Below are 24,394 nucleotides of genomic sequence, written 5' to 3' on the forward strand. Positions count from 1 at the left end.
CTTAATTTTAATGGCCCTCTTAATTATTCCAAATTTTTTGCCCTTTGCTTTCACCACTCCCAAAGTCATGACAGTCAGTTTCTGTATGCGCCATGTTTCCACCTAATTATGGACAAAGAGAGCCATTTACCTACTGTTTAACCTTTGGAACAACATTGCAAATTTTTATTGTTTTCTCTAGGAAGTTTCATGACACAAATCATAAACTAAGCATCAATTTCACTGTTTATAGTATTCTAGATTAACTATTTACATAACATATGCTTCCATCCATTGCTACTATAAGATCACTCTTCAGATGGTTCATTTCAATTCTGAAAGCCCAATCCTCTCCAATCATTCCTCAACCTGAGCAAGACAAGGCAAGTGCTAAATAATGCACGATAAATCCACAGATTGATGATTTAGCATGGTATCATCATCATCATGTGCTGTGTTGCAATGCCATTGGCAATCATAGTATCTATGATCATGATTGTTCTTGGCAATATTGTCTATAGGTGGCCTTCTGGGCAGTGAATTTACAAGACAGGTGACCCCAGCCATCATCAATACTCTTCAGCATGGGTGTATACTGTAATAGGCAAACAGTAAACAAGTGTTTAAAGCAAACATTAGTCTGGAATGAACTGGTCAGTTCAACTCAAGGTAAAAGCTCAAAAGGCAGTGATGTGGGATCTTGGATGGCAGAATGAGTACAGCAAATACTAAAGATTCATTAGACAATTTAGAGAATTATTATTCTTTAACCATAGCTTTAACCCGATATAAACTATCCACCCCAGTCACACCTCCTCATTCCCTTTCTCCTTTGATCCACTCTCCTCTATCAGCTTCTTTCATCTCTAGCCCTTTCCTACCAACCTGGCTTCACCTATCACTAACTATCCTCCTTCCTCTCACCCCATCTTTTTATTCTGGTGGCTTCTCCCCCTTCCTTTCCAGATCTGAAGGGTCTTGGCCCAAAACATCAACTGTTTATTTATTTCCATAGGGTTAGTGTTTGCCTGACTTGCTGAATTCCTCCAGCATTTTGTGTGTGATGCTTTGGATTTCCAGCATCAGCAGAATTTCTCATGTTTATAAAGTTATTTACTGTTTGTGAAATTAAAAAATACATAGATTCTGCTCAGATTGTTACATTAAGAACAAAACTATGAAAATCCAGGGCAGGAAATGCAACACAGCGAGTGGGCAGTACCTATTAATATTAGTGTTGTATACACAGAGTGAGATTAACGAGTTGTCTTAATCTGCCCTGATTTAATGATGTGCTCAGCATTCGAAACAGAGTTAAATTCAGTTTAATGCATCTTCTTGCTAACAAGCAGCAGGTATATCTGATGACATCTTTCACACCATTAATTGCATTAATAACCACCTTTTTACTGCTCCCATTAGTATACTTCCAGTCATAATTCCATCACTGTGGGAATAATAATTTTCTTCAGCCTGCTGCACATAGAAAATAATCTGACATTTAGTTTAATGAGGAAAAATGTAATTGATACAAATTACTTATTTCAGCCTAATACCATTCAGACTAAAAATTTACAATGGATGTCACTTTTATTTTGCTTGTAATCAGTCAGGAAAATTCAGCTTTTGCATAATCTTGCAAAGCACAAACTCCTCGGCAACTATAAAATTGTGCTACAAGGTTTCCCTCTAGTGTTGAAATCTATTGAACTGTTTATGTTCCAGCTTCTCTTAAAGGAACATTTAACATTTTGGGTTTGTCTCCTGTCATAACAGCAGCTGGTTTAACAAAACTGAACAGTGACATATGCCAACCTGTGAATGCTAGCTATTAAAAAGTATTAGGGAACAGCTTTCAGAGAACATTACTCGAATATATTTTGGCATCTGTCAGAGAAAAACAATAAAAAATTCTGTAAACCCAATCCACAATCTTTTTAATCATGACTTCCTTTAACTTACCCTGCAGATAAAAGACAATGGGTGGAGTAGGCCATTTGCAATCATCCACAATCAGTACCCCGTTCCCACCTTCTCCCCATATCCCTTGACTCCGCTATCTTTAAGAGCTCCATCTAACTCTTTCTTGAAAGCATTCAGAGAATTGGCCTCCACTGCCTTCTGAGGCACAGCATCCCACAGATCCACAACTCTGGGTGAAAAAGTTTTTCCTCAACTCTGTTCTAAATGGCCTACCCCTTTATTCTTAAACTGTGTACTCTGGTTCTGGACTCCCCCCAATATCGGGAACATGTTTCCTGCCTTTAGCGTGTCCAATCCCTTAATAATCTTATCTTTCAATCAGATCCCCTCTCATCCTTCTAAGTTCCAGTCTTTCCAATCTTTCAACATATGACAGCCCCGCCATCCCGAGAATTAACCTCATGAACCTACACTGCACTCAATAGCAAGAATATCCTCCCTCAAATTTGGAGACCAAAACTGCACACAATACTCCAGGTGGGGTCTCACCAGGGCCCTGTACAACTGCAGCAGGACCTCTTTGCTCCTGTACCCAACTCTCCTTGTTATGAAGGCCAATATGCCATTAACTTTCTTCACTGTCTGCTGTACCTACATGCTTACTTTCAGTGATTGATGAACAAGGACACATAAATCTCATTGTACTTTCCCTTTTCCTAAACTGACACCATTCAGATAGTAATCTGTCTTCCTGTTCTTGCCACCAAAGTGAATAACCTCACACTTATCCACATTAAACTGCATCTGCCCACTCACCCAACCTGTCCAAGTCACCCTGCATTCTCATTGCACATTCCTCATATTTCACACTGCCACCCACCTTTGTGTCATCAGTAAATTTGCTAATGTTACCTTTAATCCCTTCATCTAAATCATTAATGTGTATTGCAAATAGCTGCAGTCCCAGGACCGAGCCCTGTTGTACCCCACTAGTCACTGCCTGCCATTCTGAAAAAGACCTGCTACTCTGTTTCCTGTCTGCCAACCAATTTTCTATCCATGTCAGTACCCTACCCCCAATACCATGTGCTTTAATTTTGCCCATTAATTAATGCCACTGAACAAACATTTCTATTCCATCCAATGTAATTTTTTTTTTAAATTCAGGGCACATTTCATCCAACTCAAACAGTCATCTCAGATGGAAAATCTAATATTCCCATTTTACTTTCAACCATGCTAATCAAGCATCAACAATTCTGTCAATTGTGTAATTTTTCTGGTGTACATGTACACATATTTGCATCTTTGAAGCCAACAGAAAATTAGGACACAGTTCAAGCTTACATTAGCATGGATATATTAAAAATACTACTTTGATTCTAACTGGATTAAAGTGATGAATTCTGGACTCATACTTCATTTATTGAGATACAGTATGGAATGGGCTCTTCAAGACATGCTGCCCAGAAATCCCCGATTTAATCTTAGCCTAACCATGGGACAATTTACAATGACCGATTATCCCACCTACAGGTATGTCTTTGGACTATGGGAGGAAACCCATGCAGTCACTGGGAAAACGTGCAAACTTCTAACAGGCAGCAGCAGGAATGGAATGCAGATCAACTGTACTGCGAAGCGTGCCTACCACTACGCTACCGTGTGCCTCCAGGCCCCACAATATAAAGGACATATAAGCCACGGAGAAGATACAGATTAAACTTTGTAATCAATATATTACTTTCTAAAATAAGTTGAATACTTAAAGGAAATCATGTAGAAGGGCAAGGACAGGACAAGGAGATTGATAAATGGAGAAACTCACTGTTATATCACTCAGTAACCCAGACAGTTTGAATGAATGGTCTGAACTAATTGGAATAATGACATTTCTAATTCATGTGCAAAATGATTCAGTTTGATAGAAAAAAAGTTCTTTTCAGTGTAACAAACTAAATTGAGTAGAGGAGCAGTTCTTGAAACAGAGAAAAATTATTTATAGATCGAAGGGTTAACAGAGCAGGATTCCCAAACTTTTTTATGCTATGGAACCTAACCATTAACCGAAGGGTGAATGGATCCCAGGTTGGGAGCCCCTGCTCCAGAGGAATTTGTGCAGCTACGGTTCATATACTACTACAAATATCACAGTGCTAGATCATGATTTACAGTTGAAGTCATTAAAACTCATTGTTTATCCACTCACAGATATCATATTAGCAAACTATAGATTTGGCAAGACGTCGAGCACATCTACTTTTCTGCATGATACAAGTAATTTTTGCCAACAATTGTTTACAGACATTATTTCACTTCTAATTGACGATATCACAATTCCAGTGGGTCAGAAGTTTTCAAACAAAATCAGCCAGGACCTCAGAAAAAAAATTGTGGATCTCCACAAGTCTGGTTCATCCTTGGAAGCAATTTCCCAAACGCCTGAAGATACCACATTCATCTGTACAAACAACAGTATGCAAGTAGAAACACCATGGGACCACACAGCCGTCATACCGCTCAGGAAGGAGACGCATTGTCTCCTAGAGATGAACGTATTTTGGCGCGAAAAGTGCAAAGCAATCCCAGAACAACAGCAAAGGACCTTGTGAGGATGCTGGAGGAAACAGGTAGATAATTATCTATATCCACAGTAAAACGAGCCCTATATCAACAAGGAAGACATTGCTCCAAGACTGCCATTTAAAAAAAAAAGCCAGACTACAGTTTGCAGGTGCACATGGGGACAAAGATCTTATTTTTTGGATAAATGTCCTCTGGTCTGATGAAACAAAAATTGAATTGTTTGACCATAATGACCATTGTTATGTTTGGAGGAAAAAGGGTGAGGCTTGAAAGCCAATGTACACCATCCCAACCGTGAAGCATGGGGGTGGCAGCATTATGTTGTGGGGGTTCTTTGCTGCAAAAGGGACTGGTGCACTTCACAAAATAGATGGCATCATGAGGAAGGAAAATTATGTGGATATATTGAAGCAACATCTCAAGACATCAGCCAGGAAATTAAAGCTCAGTTGCAAATGGGTCTTCCAAATGGACAATGACCCCAAGCATACCTCTAAAGCTGTGGCAAAATTACTTAAGGACAACAAAGTCAAGGTATTGGAGTGGCCATCACAAAGCCCTGACCTCAATTTGATAGAAAATTTGTGGGCAGAACTGAAAAAGCATGTGTGAGCAAGGAAGCCTACAAACCTGACTCAGTTACACTAGTTCTGTCTGGAGGAACGGAACAAAATTCCAGCAACTTATTGTGAGAAGCTTGTGGAAAACTACCCAAAACGTTTGACCCAAGTTAAACAATTTAAAGGCAATGCTACCAAATACTAACAAAGGGAATGTGAAATGTCAGAATAATAGTAATGATCCTAACTGACCTAAGGCATGTTTTCTAGGATTAAATGTCAGGAATTGTGAAAAACTGAGTTTAAATATATAAACCCCATTTCCAGAGAAGTTGGGATATTTTCCAAAATGCAATAAAAACAAAAATCTGTGATATGTTAATTTACGTGAACCTTTATTTAACTGACAAAAGTACACAGAAAAGATTTTCAATAGTTTTACTGATCAACTTAATTGTATTTTGTAAATATACACAAATTTAGAATTTGATGGCTGCAACACACTCAACAAAAGTTGGGACAGAGGCATGTTTACCATTGTGTTACATCACCTTTCCTTTTAATAACACTTTTTAATCGTTTTGGAACTGAGGATACTAATTGTAGTAGATTTGCAATTGGAAATTTTGTCCATTCTTGCCTGATATAAGACTTCAGCTGCTCAACAGTCCATGGTCTCCGTTGTCTGATTCTCCTCTTCTTGATGCGCCATACATTTTCAATAGGAGATAGCTCTGGACTGGCAGCAGCCCAGTCAAGCACACGCACTCTGTGTCTACAAAGCCACGCTGTTGTAGCCCGTGCAGAATGTGGTCTGGCATTGTCCTGCTGAAATAAGCATGGATGTCCCGGGAAGAGACGTCGCCTTGATGGCAACATATGTCTCTAAAATCCTAATATACGCCTCAGAATCAATGGTACCTTCACATATATGCAACTCACCCATGCCGTGGGCACTGATGCTACCCCATACCATCACAGATGCTGGCTTTTGCACCTTTTCCTGATAACAATCAGGATGGTTGTTTTCATCTTTGGCACGGAGGACTCGATGCCCGTTTTTTCCAAAAACTTGCTGAAATGTGGACTCATCTGACCACAGCACACGGTTTCACAGTCTTTCGGTCCATCTGAGATGAGCTCGGGCCCAGAGAACTCGCCGGTGTTTCTGCATAGAGTTGATGTATGGCTTCCTCCTTGCATAATACAGTTTCAAGTTGCATTTCTGGATGCAGGGACGGACTGTGTTAAGTGACAGTGGTTTTCCAAAGTACTCCCGAGCCCAGGTGGCTATAATTGCCACAGTAGCATGATGGTTTCTTAAGCAGTGCTGCCCGAGGCTCAAAGATCACGCGCATTCAACAGTGGTTTCCAACCTTGCCCTTTATGCACTGAGATGTCTGAATCTTTTCGCAATATTACATACTGTAGATGTTGAAAGACCTAAATTCTCTGCAATCTTGCATTGGGAAATGTTCCTTTTAAACTGACTAACAATTCTCTCACGAATTTTGGCACAAAGGGGTGAGCCACGACCACATCCTTGCTTGAAAAGATTGGGCATTTGATGGACGCTACTTTTATACCCAGTCATGATACCTCACCTGCTACCAATGTGGAGTCTTCCAAACTGGTGTCACTTAAATATTCTGTGCACTTTTCAATCTTATTTTAACTGTCCCAACTTTTGTTGAGTGTGTTGCAGCCATCAAATTCTAAATTTATGTATATTTACAAAATACAATTAAGTTGGTCAGTAAAACTATTGAAAATCTTTTCTTTGTACTTTTGTCAGTTAAATAAGGGTTCACATGAATTAACATATCACAGATTTTTGTTTTTATTGCATTTTGGAAAATATCCCAACCTTTCTGGAAATGGGGTTTGTATTTGGCTAAGGTGTATGTAAACTTCTGACTTCAACTGTACATGGTTTCCAAAATGTTGGGTGAAGCAAGCTGGGGAATATGAAGCATGCTGACATCTATTCATAGAAAGAAGTAAAAAGTTTTTGAAGGATTTAAGTAGAAATGAAAAATTGTTTCCCTTTTTGGAAATTTAGTATGTGGTGATAACTCCACCAGATTATCAGTGACTTAAATACAACAGGAACATTTTCAAAATGGAGGGAACGAGACTTGTTAATTTAAAATGAAGACATTTAGGGAAAGGCTCGACTTGCACCAAAAAGTGAAACAGAAAATCAAAGTGGGAAATTTGAGATGGTTCAAGTTCATTCAGAGCAGACAAGAGCAAATTTGTGCTGCACAGGCTACAATGCAATTCTTCAAACATACTGTGCATTTTTAGCAAAAATAATGACGAACATCTAATGTTTCTTTGATGTCTTTCACTTCTATATTTTGTTACTTAAAGGACTCAATGCAAATGGAAAACATAGTATGAAAAGGATTGTGTTGTCTATGTTCAGAATGTCTCAAAACGCATCATTGGCAGGAAGTGAACCAACTAATTTGGGTTCAAAATCCCCAGAGACTCAACACAAGTATATTATCTGTTAATGTTGCTTGCAGGATAAAAATTCACAAGGGCACCAGGAACTGTTGAAATAATAGCTAGGGATTTGCTTGTCCATCTATACAAACAGATTGGCGTCAGCTAAGTTCTATTAATGCATAATTGTTTAAAATCTATTCTTATTCTTCATGAAGTATTTAAAATATTACCAACGCTATGCAGTTTTCCCTGGAGACATGAAGGTAATTTTTCATTGTTTCATTGGAAACTTGATTTTTTTTTTAAAAGAACTTTATATTTGTATAATATATTCAGACTATAATACATAGTGTACAAAAAGCACTTTGGAAAACAGTGCTTATGTTTTTTTATACCAAAAACATCAATGTTCAAGTTGGTGAAAATTAGATCTCCACAGAATTATAAAAATGGTATTTATTTCTCAGATAAAACAATCTAGTAAGAGCATTTATAATCATGTACAAGCACAACACATCTAATTTACAATAACAAAATGAATAACAGTAAAGCTATATTATAATTACAATAATTATTTCTCTAAATATCGAAATATACTTCTAGTATGAGTGCTAGTTAATTGTGTCTTTTCAGTGCGTGGTTGCTTTGCTAATGAGGTGATTGGAGCTGCAGTTGCTTTTCTTTTTGTCTGCAAAACAAAATGGATTATTGCCAACAAAAATAATTTTTTAAAAAATTATAAATATATACACCATTACAAAAGACACAAGCAAAAACCAATGAGCCAATTAATGGAACATCAGACAATGAAAGCTTCCAGTCCCTCAGCCATTTCACTGGTTAGACTATGAGTAGCCCACATTTCAACACTATTTATCCACAAATACAGCCAACAGAATTGAGCCAAATTCCAAAATTCCCAATAAATACTGGAATTCTCTACTTGAAGTTTATATCCATATATCCAAGCAAATTATTTTTAGGATCATGTACCCCAACTAGAATACTCAATTTCCTAATGTTTACAGCTTATAATTTGACTTTCAAGACCAAGCATAATTCAGCAAATCTGGGCTGCGCACACTCTAAAGCCACTCTCCTTGGGTGCATACCCAAAACTAAAGCAGAGTGGCAAGCATAGTCTTACCAAGTTTGAAACAGCATTTCACTTCAGAATTCAACACTGCCACTCCCACTTTAAGGGTCAATATTTTTCTTTACATATGTTTCTAACCAGTGAACTAGATTGTGGTGTACCCTAACAGTTTGTAAACTATTCCACTTGGTGTTCTTTATCTTGGGGGTGATCTACTGTGAGTAAATTATGCAGACACACTTGGTTCCCAACAGAGTCTACTCCTATTCTTCATCTATATACTGTTCCAGAGCAAAACCAAGCACTCTTACACCTACTGATGCTACCAAATCTACTTCATACTAACCTCTTTTAGTCCCATTATTACCTCCATGTAACTTGGCTGAGAATTAGTAGTGGTTAGTAGATATTTACTGAGTATTGTAAAGGCAAGTTCCATTACCTAGCCAATAATTTATCTGGCTGAAGTGGTGAACTTTTGTAATTTTCTATCACAGATAGTTGTAGAGGCTCAATAATTGACAACATCTAAAATTCTTAACAACCTCGAGCTCAAATACAAAGGAAATTGGGAGATATGGACCAACTCGGCAGTGCTGCAGAGGTTAAAGATCAGCTATGGCTTTATTGAACAACCAATTGTTGCTAATTCTGCATTTATCTATTAATGATGGTGCATTTAATATCTCTTTTATTGTTCACCTTATCCAGTATTTTACATTCCTTTGCCTTAACACATCAGCATTATGTCCTTTTGTCAGAAAATAGTAAATAGTCAAAAAGTAGTCAGAAAATATCAAGAACTTTACCAAACTCATAAGCCTCTACCAAAAGGACCTTTGCGCTCCTGAACTGACCCATTCTTTTGTTTTAATTATAACTTTGCTGCTTTTGTCCTTATTAAACAATTTTGCATTTTCCTGCCAGTATTTTTCATCATCCCTCTTTGCTTTCTTAATGTCTTACACTTCCTGTAATCAGACTTTTTTTTAAACGTTTGACATCAGCTTCCCTTGACTGGCTTATCTCATCCTCTGTGTATCTTTGTGGATTCAGATCAATTGAAACTCCTGGTAAAATACCTACCATTGTTTTGCGTAGATATACTTCCAAGAAGTTATTTGCAGACATTTGTACTCAATCATTCCATCTAGTAAAATCAGCCTTGCCCCAATTTTCTCTGATTTGGTCCCTGCAATTATGGAGAGCCTAACGGAATTTTGATCTTTATCACCAAAGTGAACTCTCTGATGCTCCTTCAAACTGCTCAGCTTTTTGCCTCAAGACCAAATTCAGAATTGTCCCCTTGGAATTTCTCATTAATGTTTGACATAGTCGCTTGGTAGCTGTCCTCTACACCTGTCATTTTTAGTCTTACCTGTGGCTTTGATTCTATCCTTTTCATATCATTCTTTTCTGGAGATAGTGTATGGAAGACAAAATTCCGGGAGTTGGCACGAGGAGCATTTAGATTCACGTCTGATATTGCTGCTAGCTTCTGTAGGACCTCTCGAGGTTGGTTTAGAAGAGATCCATTCTTTTTCTGTTGTGTATTTAAAAAAAAAAGAGAATACACTAACTTCTTTACTGTTAACAGACTTTTCATTTTCAAGTTATGGACCAAAGTGAAATCCTTATGATCTATTACAAAATGGCAAGCATGTGTTTTCAAACACTTCTTCCTATAGTTTAAATGGATCAAAAGCAGACTAAACTTTGTGTGTTGAAATTTGAAATAAATTATGCAGGTTTAAATTTACTGTGTTATTGGGACCAGAATTTAATTGTAATCATAATTTTCTATATATAAAATCACCTATATATGGAACATACCATTAAGACTTTTCTAAAAACACAAATACATCATTTAACAGAATAGATTTTTGCTAGAGTTAGACAACCCAACCACATCACCTTCTGAATTCACTCCTTATAATTTTTCCACCTTTTGCCCCACACTCAATAGTACCTACCCCACCTAGTCCCACCGCCAGACTGGGAAATATTTGCCCTTATTCTCAATGCATTTATCACTCCAACTAAAACGTGGCAGATACTGTACATCTTGGGGACTTGCTTCCGTTTGGAGTCTGGTTTACAAAACCAAAATCAAGTACTCCACAATCTATCATACCAGTAATTACACACACACAAAATAAAACATAACTTGGTACCATCTGCTGTTTCAATGTTTCCTTAATATCTGTGTCAGATCAGATAGAATGATAATCAAACAGCCAACAAAGGAATAGTTCATTTTTGATTAGGAAATTGTTACACTACAATGGTGCCCAAGGCTTGTCAAAACATAAAAGCAATTGAAGTCAAATACACATTCCATTTAATTTATGACATTAGCAGTTTAGGACTGCAGGATCAAATATGTTCAAAAAATATTTGTACATTGTGTGGATAGTCAGAGGCTTTTTCCCAGGGCTAAAATGGTTGCTACAAGAGGACCCAGGTTTAAGGTGCCGGGGAGTACTTACAGAGGAGATGTCAGGATAAGTTTTGTTTTATATAAACACAGAGAGTGGTGAGTGCGTGGAATGGGCTGCTGGCAACGGTGGTGGAAGTGGATACGATAGGGTCTTTTAAGAGACTTTTGGATAGGTACACGGAGCTTTGAAAAATAGAGGGCTATGTGTAAGTCTAGTAATTTCTAAGATAGGGATATGTTTGGCACAACTTTGTGGGCCAAAGGGCCTGTATTGTGCTGTACGCTTTCTCTGTTTCTATCTAATCAAGAATTTTTAAAAATATAAACACTTGCACTACTGTAAAGAGGCAAAGTCATTTCAAAATATATCAAGACACTTTCAAAAAAAGAAAACTTCATCTTCCCTCAGAACAAAAATTGAGATTTGGATTATATTTGGTTAAGATTGATTACATACACAAAAAATAGACTTTTGAGGCTTGAATCCCATTGATTCCTGCTGTTTTCTTGCTGGAGCCACTTCCATGGAACTACCTGCAAATCCAGGCATTGCACATATTAGGTTGAGCTTTTTTTTTAAAAAAAAAACTGTCTCATACGCATGGCAATTTTTGTAGAACATAAATTCTACATTTTATAACACAATTGAGTCTTATTCACAAAGGCAATTTTTCAGCACTTTCACGCACACATGTAAGACACAGGAACAGAATTTGGCTATTCAGCCCAGTCTGTTCTTCTATAGAATCATCACTGATTTTATTATTCCCTCTTAACCTCATTCTGCTGCTTTCTCTTTATAACCTCTGACACCTTTACCAATCAAAAATCCATCAATCTTCGATTTAAATATACCTAATGATTTATGGCCATCTGTGGCAATAAATTCCATAGATTCATCACCCTTAAGGTAAAGAAATTCTTCAGGTCTGTTCATTTCATCCTGAGGTGTTGTCCTCCTGTCCAAGTCAATACTGGAAACATCCTCCCCACACCCACTCTATCCAAGCCTTACAAATTTCTCCAGGTTTCAATGAAATCCTCCCTCATCCTTCTGAACTCCAACGAATACAGCCTTCAAACATTCCTCATACGTTAACTGTTTCATCCAGAGGATCATTCTTGTAAACTTCCTCTGGACCCTCTCAAATGCAAGCACATCCTTCCTTAGATCCAGGGCACAAAACTGCTTACAATTCTCCAAATCTGATCTGAACATGTCTTCAAGCTTCAGCACTACACCCTTGTCTTTATAATTCTATCCTCTTGAAATGAATGCTTACATTGCATTTGCCTTCCTTTATTACCAATTCAACCTGCAAGTTAACCTTTAGGGAATCCTGCACCAGAAGTCCCAAGTTCCTTTGCACTTCTGATTTCTGAATTTTCACTCCAGTTAGAAAATAATCTGCACCTTTATTCCTTCTATTTATATACATGATCTTACGCTTCCCTACACTATATTCCATCTGCCACTTTTTTGTCCATTCTCCAGGGGGTCTTTTTGCAGACCCCCTGCTTCCTCGACACTACCTGCCTCTCCACCTATCTTTGTATCACCTGCAAACTTTGCTACAAAGTCCTCAATTCCAATATCCAGTTGATAACATGAAAATTAACTAATAACATGAAAAGTAATGGACCCAAAAGTAAGAGAACACCACTAGCCACTGACAGCCAACCCCTTTATTCCCATTCTGCCTTCTGCCAGTCAACCAGTCTTCTATTCATGCTAGTACCTTTCCAGTAATATCATAGACTCTTATCTAGATTAGTTGCCTATGTGTAGCACCTTGTCAAAGGCCTTCTGAAAATCCAAGTACAACATCCACTGACTCCTTTGTCTTTTCTGCCTGTCAATTTTTTTTGATGAAACTTGAAATATATGTAAGAACATAACTGAAACGGTTCACTTGTGATTTAGTATTTACATTTTACTTTGTAATTTTAAGTTGATTTTGCATAACATATGAACATCAAGTTGAACTGATATACGTACTTTTATGTAAAGCTTTGATGGTAATTTTCTTTGCCAGCTTCATGAATTGGCTTTCTTCACCAACCTCTTCCTCACTATCTGCTTCCTGGGACTGAAGGGAGAGCAGAAATTATACTTCTGCCTGATGAAATCCAGAAGATTTGACTTGCAAATCCATTGAAAAAGTTAAAAACATTTTTTGCTTTCAGTATACAATATGTAGTTTGAGCCAACAAACACCTAAAATTTCAGGTGTTTTTCTTCATGTGCTGTGAATGATATATTTTCTACTACCTTTATCTTATTAGACAGCAAAATAATGCCCAATTATATTTAAATTAAAATTTCTCACAGTATGATGCAACATTTTTTTCAACTCTGTACTTCTCATTTACACACATTGTCTGGAAAGTGACTAGCTAGTGGAAGGGAGACAGTCATTTTGCCTTGGTTGTACCGATGGCAGCCATTGATTACCACAAACTACTCTTGGATTAGATCATTGAGTTTTTACATTTTCTCTAGATAGAAATACCTACTAAGGAACACAAGCCCAAAGGAAAAAACAGTAAGGAAAAAAATATGGAACGAATGGTTTATCTTGATGCGTTGTATAAAACAAAAGCCTGTGTTAGGGGTATAACACATCTAAGAAGTACATTTAACAGACACTCCAAAACATCCACATGTCTAATATAATAATAAATTGTTTATTAAACTGAAAGACTAGAGCATTTAAATGCAGACTTTGAGATTTCATTGGTAAGGTGGTTTTTGGCCTTTTAAAGGGACCCTTGAACCAGCAGAAATAAATCATTAACTCTCTTGTGATTCTTTTGTATCTGATACACTTAGATTAGAAAAAATCTGCATGTTCTTTCTTTCTACCTCTCCAACAAATCCACATGAAAACTATGTAGCAGACTGACCAATCAACCTAGTGTGATCCAAAAATTTATATTATGCACCAGTTAACTCGACCAATTATGGTTGTCACGAGGATGCAAAATAATAAATATCTCTTGCAGATCTAATAAAAGCACTAAGGTAGAAAAACCACCTTCTCACGAAGCCACTGCTCTCGTTCAAACCGATCTTTCCGCCATTTTACTTCTGCCTCATCTGCTTCCTCTTCATTTGTTTCATCCTCAGAATCTCCATGAAACTGGTCAACATGTGAAGAATCATCTGAAACAATACATTTATAAACATTCAAAGTGGAATTTAGATATAATCAAGATTTAGGTCGAAATGGGTTGCAGCCAGCCAGTAACACAGAGCTACACCAGACTGACATGCTGAACAGATGCATGATGTATCTGTATGTAGTAAAGAGAATATGGAAGGATGATATAGAATTGCCCAAGAGATTCATTTCTGACATGCCTGTTACACATAGATTTTATGTACTCATTATCTGTTTATTGTTCATGATCCTTCCAATATGTTTTCCAGTAAATCACTGAGTTTTCTGAAGATTCTTTAAATTAGGTTATGTCATTTTGTTAAAATTTGCTATTTGTTTAGGCAAATCACATTTTCTTGTATATTTTAAAATTCACTCAACAGCACTTTACAACCCAAGCAAACATTAAGATTGGCTTCGTGCACCCCTAACTTCATTTGGTTGCTTTCCCAGCTTACAAAATTTTTTGGTGGAGTTAACACCAAAATCAAAATGACTTAACAGGACACTTACAATAGTGGAAATGAGAGGCCAATCATAATGGCTTTCTTAAACAAACTTAATGATCTTTCCACTTCCACAGAGTAGCAGTGAGGTTTATTTTATTTTAGAAGAGTACTTACATTTTTGCAGAACAAAGGAAAGAGTAAACATTAATCTACAAAAGTGAATAATTTTTGGAGATTAATGTTCAAGGATAAGTAAAGCAGGGTACTGTGGGAATTTTAGCAAATTACACCTGGGCAGCACGTTAAATTTATGAGAGATTGAAAATACAAGCAATGACTTGAACAAGTGAAGAACTCCTCAAATTTAGCTCTCTTCACTATCTGCCTTTCCACAAAGACACTATCAACTGGGACATTGCAAACTTAAGACCATACCATGACATGGTCTAACTCCCTAATGTCTCAGATGCTGAAATGCTTGTTGGTCAACAACAATAGTAGTAGTAGTAATAATAATGATAATAATGTCTCTGACAAACATGCACTAACTTAATTCCTTCCTGCAAAAATAGAAAACATAAACCTTAACCGTAGAAAACACAAGAATGACCCTTTCAACCCACGATGTTGTACATAATTAAGCTAATGCTGCTTAATTAAACTCATCCCTTCGGACTGCTAATGGTTCATATCCCTTCCATATTCATGCCCTTATTAATGTTCTCTGCCTCCTCCACTCACCACTTTGAGTAAAAGTACTTACCCCGTATAATCACTTTTGAACTTGCCCCATCTCACCTTAAATGAATGCTTTCTGATAGACATTTTGATCCTCGGAAAAAGATACTTGTCTACTTTATCTGTGTATCTCAGAATTTTACACATCTCGCTGAGGTCTCCTTTTAGCCCTGCCACTCCAGAGAAAACAACCCTAGTTTGCCCAACCTGTACTTATATCCTCTAATCCTAAATTTCTTAGTAAACCTCTTCTGCACCCTCTCCAAAAGCCTCCACATCCTTCCTTTAATGTGGTGACCACAAATGATGCAAATTCCAGAAATGGCCTAACCAGAGGTTTATAATAAATGCAATGTAATTTCCGGACTCTTGAACTCTGTGTCTACTAATGTAAGCAGAAATTAAAATTAATTCAAACTATAACTCACAATCTACTTTTAAAGTCAACTAAGTTTGACTTGTATATAAAAAAGAAATTCCACAGGATTAATAGACCCAGTGCTACCAAAACACGCAAACATTACTCCGTTACCAAACTCAAGTTATTGACATAAAATTTTAAATTACGTTTATAACCATGTGGAATAACTTATGAACTTGAGGTAAACCGAGAATAAATACGTGAAATACCAGCAGCTTACTTAAAAAGGGAAAAAAAAAACCAAAATGTGGATTGTGCTTGGAAAAAAATTGCTTTGAAACTCACTAATATTTTTCCAGCGGAATTTTCGTTCACGTCCTGGTCCATCATTGTGCAGGTCCCCATCGGCCAAGTATTGTTCCTGATAAAGACGCAGCTGTCGTTTATCATCATCCATCAACACCTTCCTGCAAAGGGTTAGGGGAGGGATTGTGGTGGAGGAAGGAAACGAGTGGTATTTTGAATGTAAAAGGTAAGTAATCAATCAAACCTATATACCCATCCAACTGTATTCCAGCAGCAAAAGGTTGAGAATAAATAAAAACATGGTATATTTTAAACAAGAGATTCTGCAGGTGCTGGAAATCCAAAGCAACACACAAAATGCTGGAGGAACTCGGCAAGTTAAGCAGCATCCATGGAATGAACAAACCATCAACGCTTCAGGCAAAGCCCGTCTTCGGGGCTGGAAAGGGAGGGGAAAGACGCCAGAATAAAAAAGGTGGGGAGATGGGAAGGAGGACAGATAGAAAGTGATAGAGGAAGGAATCTGATGGGAAAGCAGAATGGACTGTAGGAAATTGGGAAGGAGGAAGCGCACCACAGGAAGGTGATAGGCAGGTGAGAAAAGGCAAGAAGCCAGAGTGGGGAATAACAGAAGAGGGGAAGGGGAGAGTTTTATTTAAAAACCAGAAGAAATCAATATTCATGCCATCAGGTCAGAGGCTACCCAGATTAAATACACTGAGGATGGCCTCATCATGGCACAAGAGGAGGCCGTGGACCAATATATCAGAACAGGAATATGTATCGGAATTAAAATATTTGGTGGATGGAGTGAAGGTGCTTAACGAAGCAGTCCCACAATTTGCGCTGGAAACTGCATCGGGAACCCCAGCAGATTCACAGGTGAGGTGCTGCCTCACCTGGAAGGACTGTTTGGAGCCTTGAATGGAGGTAGGGGAGGTTGTGAATGGGCAGGTGTAGTACTTTGGCTGATTGCACTGATAAGTGCTGGGAAAGAGATTTGAGGGGAGGGACATATAAACAAGGGAATCATGGAGGGAGTGATCTCTGCAGATAGGGGACGGGTAGGGAGAGAAGAGAGAGGAGAGATAAAGATGTGTTTGGTGGCAGGATCCCTTTAGAGATGGTGAAAGTTGCAGAGAATGATGCGTTGGATGCGAAGGCTCATGGGATAGTATGTAAGGACATGAGGATATCCAAGAAAGGATGTGCTGACATTGGAGGGGGTTCAGAGGAGGTTCATGAGAATGATTTTGGTAATGAAAGGGTTATTCATATGAGGAGCATTTGAAGGGTCTGGGCCTGTCCTTGCAGGAATTTCGAAGAATGGGGGAAGGGGAATTTTGGGAGGCCTACATAGGGTGTATGTTTCCTATAGTGGGGGGGGGGGGTGGGGGAGGAGTCTAGGACAAGAGGGCACAGTCTCAGAATAGCAGGGCATTCATTAACAGGCATGAGGAGGAATTTCTTCAGTCAGAGGGTGGTGAATTTATTGAACTTGTTGCCACAGGCAGCAGTGAAGGCCAAGTCATTGGAGGTTGATGGGTTCTTGATTAGTCAGGGCGCGAAAGGTTACAGGGAGGGAATGAGAATGGGGTTGAAAGGGAAAATGGATTAACAATAATGAAATGACAGCAGGTTTGATGGGCCAAATGGCCTAATACTACTTTTTCTTATGGTCTTATTTTTGATACCCACAACGGGAAATAGATGGATTATTTTCTCTATTTATGGCCCTTATGATCTTATACACATGCCTATCATGTCACCCTTTAGCCCCTTTACTTCAGAAAGGGAAAAAAACCTGATCTAATTTCTCCTTAAACTAGGGGTTTCCATTTAAAAAAAAATGCTATGGACCCCTTCTGTTAATCGAGGGTTCTGTAGACACCAGGCTGGGGACCCCTGCCTTAAACAAAAGTTCTCTATCCAAGCATTATCCAGTAAACTTCCTCTGCATCTTCACCAGCTCCACTGTATCCTTCCTTTTGCGAGTCAACACAAACCACACGGTTAACCTCAGGTTCTGTTGAAACTGTGCTTTATAAAGTTGCTCATTTTGTCCCAACTTTTGCATTTTATGCCCATGAAGACATGTTCGCCAAATGCCTTCTTTACCACTCCATCTGCCCACCTTCTACAATCTGCAGAAGTATTTGTGTACAAGAGTACAAGCTGATAGTGTCACTTAATGTGAATTCAAATTTAAGGCAAATCTACTTCCGCTTGATTCTAATGATTCTACTTATTGTTCTTTGGTCAACTGTAATTGGCATTTGAGTTATTAGATTAAATAACAAGATCTTCCACTCTTAAAAGCAGTTTTTTTAAAAATTGAACATAATTAACCACTTATGCAATTTAAAAGCATTGCAGATTATAGTATTTGATAAGCCAGCACCAAAGTTCTAAAATTAGATTGGATTAAATATTTCAATTACTTCAACCAAAACCAAGATTCCAGATAAAATTAATTTTGTTTGTCCAAAGACTCACATGTGAATTTTGTTCACTTGCTCTTGCAGTTCCTCATCTGATGGCAGTTCTTCCTCGATTTCCTCTTCTTCATAGTCGTCAGATTCTGCATCATATTCCTCATCACTTGCCACGTCGCTGCCAGAAAGTTCAGCCTCATCTTCTACAAAGTCTCCCAGTTTTCTATTCAAATAATTTCAACTTAGTCATATTTGGGTTGTGGTAACTGAAACAGTGAATAATCTATTTTTTATACAATCACCATGTAATACAACCAAATAAGATTCCAACTTCTTCGGAATAAAATAATTTGAGTATACGGAACAATAGTTGGGAAGAATGCGGCAGATCATTGTTGACAGCCATTGTTTGTCCAAAACTTAGAAAAGACACTGCAGTATTTTAAATGAAAAGATATATTTTGGAAAAACACAGAACATTTACAAAGGTGCAGCTGTGATTTAGTCGGAAGGAGAAAAAAATTATAACGAGGGATACACTCACAATTTGCTTTTTCTCTTTATTTGTTGAGCCAATTGTTCCTCTTCATCTTCTTCACCTTCTTTGTTTTCTTCATCTTCACTTTCATCATCCTAATTAGAGAAATTTGACATCAGCTTTTCTTCAGCAACACTTAACTACATGGCACACTTATCTACTTTTTCACAAGTAGAACCTATCAGATTAAATATTGACCAGAATTCATACATTCCCTCACCTCATTCTCAAAAGCTTCATCATCAGTTAGCAGCTGAAATTGATCATCTTCATTTTCATCACCTTCCCTAGATGGAGGAGAGAAATCAAACTAATAATAAAAAGTAGTTTTCATTCTAGAAACATTTCAAAAAGCATATTGAAACAAATGCAAAACTATAAAGAGCTCCTTTCGCAGACAAAGTTCTGATTAATACCATTTTGCAAAAATGAAAATATTACCTGTCTGTTGGAAAAGAACCTGAACAAAGAGCCAGCACTTCATTCATAGGATCATCAGATACTGTGGTTGTGTCTTTTTGTTGCTTTACAGTGGAAGTGATGGAAGACAATGAATCTGCTGTAGAGTGAAAGAAACACTGTTAAAAATAAATCCAAATGATAAGAGTGATTTCTTAATTTACAAATTTCTGCTGTAAGACAATTTACTAAGCTAATTTTTTTGTTTTATGAATAAGCTATCAATATCTGCACATATTTATCATCTTATCAAGATGTTCATAAAATACTTCACTAGCCTGGTTGAATTTTGCATTGCTTCACACAGCAATATACCTTCCAAAATACATCCTTTCATAAATTGAGAGTCCTATGGCATTAAAGCAGGGCCTTCATTCCACTGTTTCTATCCAACCATCAAGGACCTATTTACATCCAGCATTTGGCCTATGGTCTCATCTGTTATAGCACCTCACTTAATCATTAAGCACTTCTTATGCTGCCTCTAGTCCAAAATTACGAACAGCATTTGATGAAAAGATCCTTCCTCAAATTCCATCCTTCCCCTCCTCACGGAATGACTGCACTAGATTTTTCTCATTTCAAATTCACACCTACCCAATTACCCAGTGCAAAAATAAGCAGAAGACTATCAGTATAATACACACACCAGATTCTTCTCTGTGCATTTAAAATTTAAGTTAAAGTCACAAGAGCGTACCTGGAGAAATAAATTTGCCGGAGCAAAGTCCAAGTAGCTCATCAATATTTTCTTTCTCTTTGTTTTCTTTTAGCGTATCAAGATTTTGAGATTTAAATTCTCCTGAACAAAGACCCAACAACTCTCCCATATTGGCATCCATTGCGTTTTCATCCATACTGTCCAAGATCAGTTGTCGCTTTAATGGCTGCCTCTGATTGCTGTGATGGCCCACATTCAGAAACCTAGTTAAACCAAATACAGTTTTAGAGGTTCTGCAATATCATAATAACTACCATGAAGTTTAAAAATACAATTCTTCATACAAGGCAAAAATCAGAGAACATATTGATGACTTCACTCCACAACAGATTCTTTATAGATTCCAAAATAGCAGAAAAGCATTTCAATATGGTTTGGGTCAACTAAATTCAAGAACTTAAAATTGTCGTTTCAGTGACTTGTATCTCAATATACAATAGGTAAAATGCATTCCACACTCCAAGCAAGAGTAAATTATTAACTTAAAAACTTGTATTCTCCCAACTCTGACCTTTTGAATGAACATACCACCTACCCATCTGAATCAAGTAACTGACTTTGTGTTTCATCTTCAAGAGAGAACCTGAACTGAGATTCACCAGCTGAATTTTTGGGATCTGGAGATGCATTGTACAAGTCTTGTGAATCTTCTACTGGCATAGAAGGCTCAGACAGCTTCCCAGAACTCTGATGGCATAAAAATGCATTGATAATTTTATTTTCCCTATAAATAGCATGTACAGTACTCATTACCCCACCTAAAAGAACATAGCCTTTTACCACATGACGACAAACATTAATTTCAATTTTTTTTGTCTGCTCAGCAAGGTTTTGTTTGATGTATAACTAGACGTACAGAATAGTTATTTTAGTTTTAAAGGCACAACTTTGAATGCCAGTGTTTTAGTTGGTCTTTCCTAACAGTAAAAACAACCTCATTCTTTTCTGTTTTGGGGCAATTAGACCAATTTGTATCCTTATGAAAAATGTACTTGTTCATCTTTGTAATAGCTAGCATTGGAGAATTCAAGATTTATACTATAGCCCTACAATCCAGGAGATCAATAAGTATAAAAACAAAAGTTGATAAATCTGAATTTACATCTCAAACTTACCTTTGATGCTGAACTAATGAAGCTTGTTTTGAACTGACTATTTGGATTAAAGAGGTTAGGTGATGGTGATCGGAATCCTCCGTGCATAGCAATTCCAAATCTGCCAGGCTGTTTGTTAATTGGTTGATATGAAGGAATCATTGATCCAATTAGCTCAAAGCTACTGTTGTGGCTATTGTCCTTTGTTGTGGATGCCTGGGAGATGGAATCATCTTCATCTGAAACATTGATGTATATATTTTCAAATGACAATTATTAATACCTAGTTAAGACAATGATGTGCCACTAGAAATCTGCCTTACTTAGCAGTCTGTTCTTGAGCTAGCTTCGTTTCATAAGGAAATGCACAAAAGTTTTCACCACAGCACATTTAGGAAATATGCGGTTATTAATTTTTTGATGAAAATGCAGGTTTACAAAATTACCATGTCAGATAAACCAGCTTGGCGATAAAGATATTAGGACTGACTTGTAATAGAAAGATGACTTAATCATGAAGAAAAATGTCCAAATTACAACTCAGTAAATTGTATGAGAGATTGAGGGCAGGATTAGATGTTGCTACATTCGGTTCTCTCAGCATCGACAACCTAGGTACCAATCATAGCTGCAATCTTAGAATAGTAACAAGACACTGCTCATTCTGATATAAAGAAATCAAGTTTATCAAATTGAATTCTATCAGGCCAGACAAAGCCAAGAGCCCATCTTTCTTGCTCTATACTTCATACTCTGTGGATTCTGGTTATTTGGGGCAACTGTTGGAGAACAAAAACTACCTTGAGAAAATTGTTGGGATTCCCTTCGCTTATTTGAGATATTATTCCACTTAATTGGGGTAGGAGACTTGTCGAACAGTTTCTAACTAGCATCAGTTGTGTGCACTTTCATGCCTTTACAGTACACCTTGATCAGTTTTTTAAAAAAACGTCAGTTTCATGTATTTGTGTTCAAAAAGCAATGATCTTTTTCACTGATAGTTGGCGAGAAATAAGCAATAAGACAATGTGGAACAGTTTTGCTCACCATGGTTCTAAGCATTCAGGTTTGGAAATGCCAGAAACAGCTGGGAGTGAAAATGAAATGAATTCACTGCTTCAACAAGTTAGGAATTATGAAGAATTTGAAGGTATCGTCAATCCTTAATGTTACAATGAAAATGAAGATTTGGAGGATGCAATCATCTAACACATTATATGAAGGTAGTCTATTATCTTCATTAGGTGTCTGCAATTGTCTAAAGCAGTATCTGCACTTGGTGTCTCGCTGATTTTGTTTATTCACAGTCATTCAAAAGAACACGACAGATGAATTCCTCCATCAATAACTATTAGGAACTAATACTGTTTTATAGTACTGTAGTTATTGGTAGCATTCTAATTTATTCTATATTTCATTTAAATACATATTGTTCCTCAGTTAAATGGTAGTTTGCCTTTTTTTTAGACTTTTTAACAATTTCCATGAAGCTTCAGCTCATTGGGTAGCTGCACAACTGGGCCAAAATGTACCAGTTCTGATGTGCCCCAATTAACTAAAATTTACTACATTTCTTTTTGAATGATTAAGTGGAGGATGCAAAGATAAGGGACATGAGAATAGAACTATTTCTGCTTCCAGATATTGAAAGAACACTTCTAATTAAATGCACCGTGTTGCTTTTTTTTTTAGCAATAGTGAGATGTGCAAAAAAAAGCAGAATTATTTACCAAGTTTGCTATCTCCTTTGGGTGGTGTCTGTTGCAGATGCAGCCTCAATTTGTTGCCAGAAGTCTGTTCACTAAACAAAAAATCCACAGAATTTGCAGTTGGTGTAACTGTAGATAATTCAAATGTTAATTCTCTCCAAAACCAGCAGGAAGATATTATTCAATAATGAACTCAATTGAAAATCCCATTCTAGATGTGGCACTATCACGTCAACACATAGCACAAACATAGAAAGCCATTTGAGTACCATAAATTCATAATGAAAATTTGAAAGCGTTTGTGAAGACTGGAACCTGCTCATCTTCTATAATCAAGGATATGCACACAATTTACCATGACTGTTTCTCCCACAAGCCTAAGTTATAAATTTAAATAACTGACTTAAATATACACCTATCACAGCCTGAACGAATACATTTTCACAAGTATGCAAAAGTGTTAAATGGAAAGCAAACTAAATCAAGAAGTTCTAAGTTCTAAATGTCTAGGTACAAGATTAAAAGATTTAGACAATACAGACAGGCAAGAAAAAAAAAGAAATAGTAGCAATTGACTTCCCACTTAAATCAAATCAATTTCCACTCAAATCTAGGGCTCCTCATCAGACGAGAATGAATATAATTTTGACGCTCCACATAACAAAGCAAATTACAAATTATCGACAAATTACCTAGTTTTAGAAGAAGAACTGGTACCAGAATTTATGGATTGTAAAAAATCTGACATGACAGCTTTTGGTGTAGATTCATTTTGGGTCGCTGCTTCTGGATCTGCAATAAAGCATCAAGAGAAGATCAGTGTTATATGGATTTGTTAAGACATAAATGCAGTCAATAACCAATCTGCTACCTAAAGACCCACACACGAGGAAATCTGCAGATGCTGGAAATTCAAGCAACACACACAAAATGCTGGTGGAATGCAGCAGGCCAGGCAGCATCTGGGTCTTGACTCGAAAAGTTGACTGCTTCTTTCAACAGATGCTGCCCGATCTGCTGAGTTCATCCAGCTTTTTTGTACGTTTTGAGCATCTATAGGGAGAAGCGCTGCCAACGTTTCAGGCCGAGACCCTTCGTTAGGACAAAGACCTAAAGACCCATTCAAGTTTTCTGAATTCAATTACTTTTTTTTAATATAGAGTGCATGCCTTTCACTGCGAGCCATTGCATTTAAACAATCTGCCATACCAAAATACTCTGAAGATTTGACAAGCACAATCCTTTAAAAAGAATGCACATCCTCTCACTTTTTTTGATATGATTGTTTGTCTTTAAACTTATAATTCAGCCACTTCTCTCTAACAGGCCAGTGGCCAGTCAATATGCAAATCTTCGTGTACAACCTTCTTAAATATAAA

At 37.3% G+C, this 24,394-nt stretch overlaps 1 protein-coding gene across 2 annotated transcripts in view; it reads right to left on the reverse strand.

Moving 5' to 3' along the window:
* Window positions 1-7,963: 7,963 nt before the first annotated feature.
* LOC132383354 (claspin) overlaps window positions 7,964-24,394 on the reverse strand; it is a 45,935-nt gene continuing 29,504 nt past the window's right edge. Inside the window, exons 12-26 of one of the 2 annotated variants that reach the window (XM_059954247.1) lie at window positions 23,708-23,807; window positions 23,037-23,107; window positions 21,328-21,545; window positions 20,748-20,899; window positions 20,192-20,415; window positions 19,474-19,588; window positions 19,253-19,319; window positions 19,039-19,127; window positions 18,556-18,717; window positions 16,099-16,220; window positions 14,080-14,207; window positions 13,041-13,131; window positions 11,499-11,575; window positions 9,980-10,144; window positions 7,964-8,193 (exon numbers count right to left, since the gene is read on the reverse strand). In XM_059954247.1, the coding sequence (XP_059810230.1) occupies window positions 8,077-8,193; window positions 9,980-10,144; window positions 11,499-11,575; window positions 13,041-13,131; window positions 14,080-14,207; window positions 16,099-16,220; window positions 18,556-18,717; window positions 19,039-19,127; window positions 19,253-19,319; window positions 19,474-19,588; window positions 20,192-20,415; window positions 20,748-20,899; window positions 21,328-21,545; window positions 23,037-23,107; window positions 23,708-23,807 (1,898 nt within the window). In that variant the 3' untranslated portion in view covers window positions 7,964-8,076. Of the gene's footprint in view, window positions 8,194-9,979; window positions 10,145-11,498; window positions 11,576-13,040; window positions 13,132-14,079; window positions 14,208-16,098; window positions 16,221-18,555; window positions 18,718-19,038; window positions 19,128-19,252; window positions 19,320-19,473; window positions 19,592-20,191; window positions 20,416-20,747; window positions 20,900-21,327; window positions 21,546-23,036; window positions 23,108-23,707; window positions 23,808-24,394 lie in introns of both variants that reach the window. The other variant, XM_059954246.1, reaches the window with a different exon arrangement.

This window comes from Hypanus sabinus, chromosome 30, assembly GCF_030144855.1.
Source record: "Hypanus sabinus isolate sHypSab1 chromosome 30, sHypSab1.hap1, whole genome shotgun sequence".
Classification (NCBI taxonomy): domain Eukaryota; kingdom Metazoa; phylum Chordata; class Chondrichthyes; order Myliobatiformes; family Dasyatidae; genus Hypanus; species Hypanus sabinus.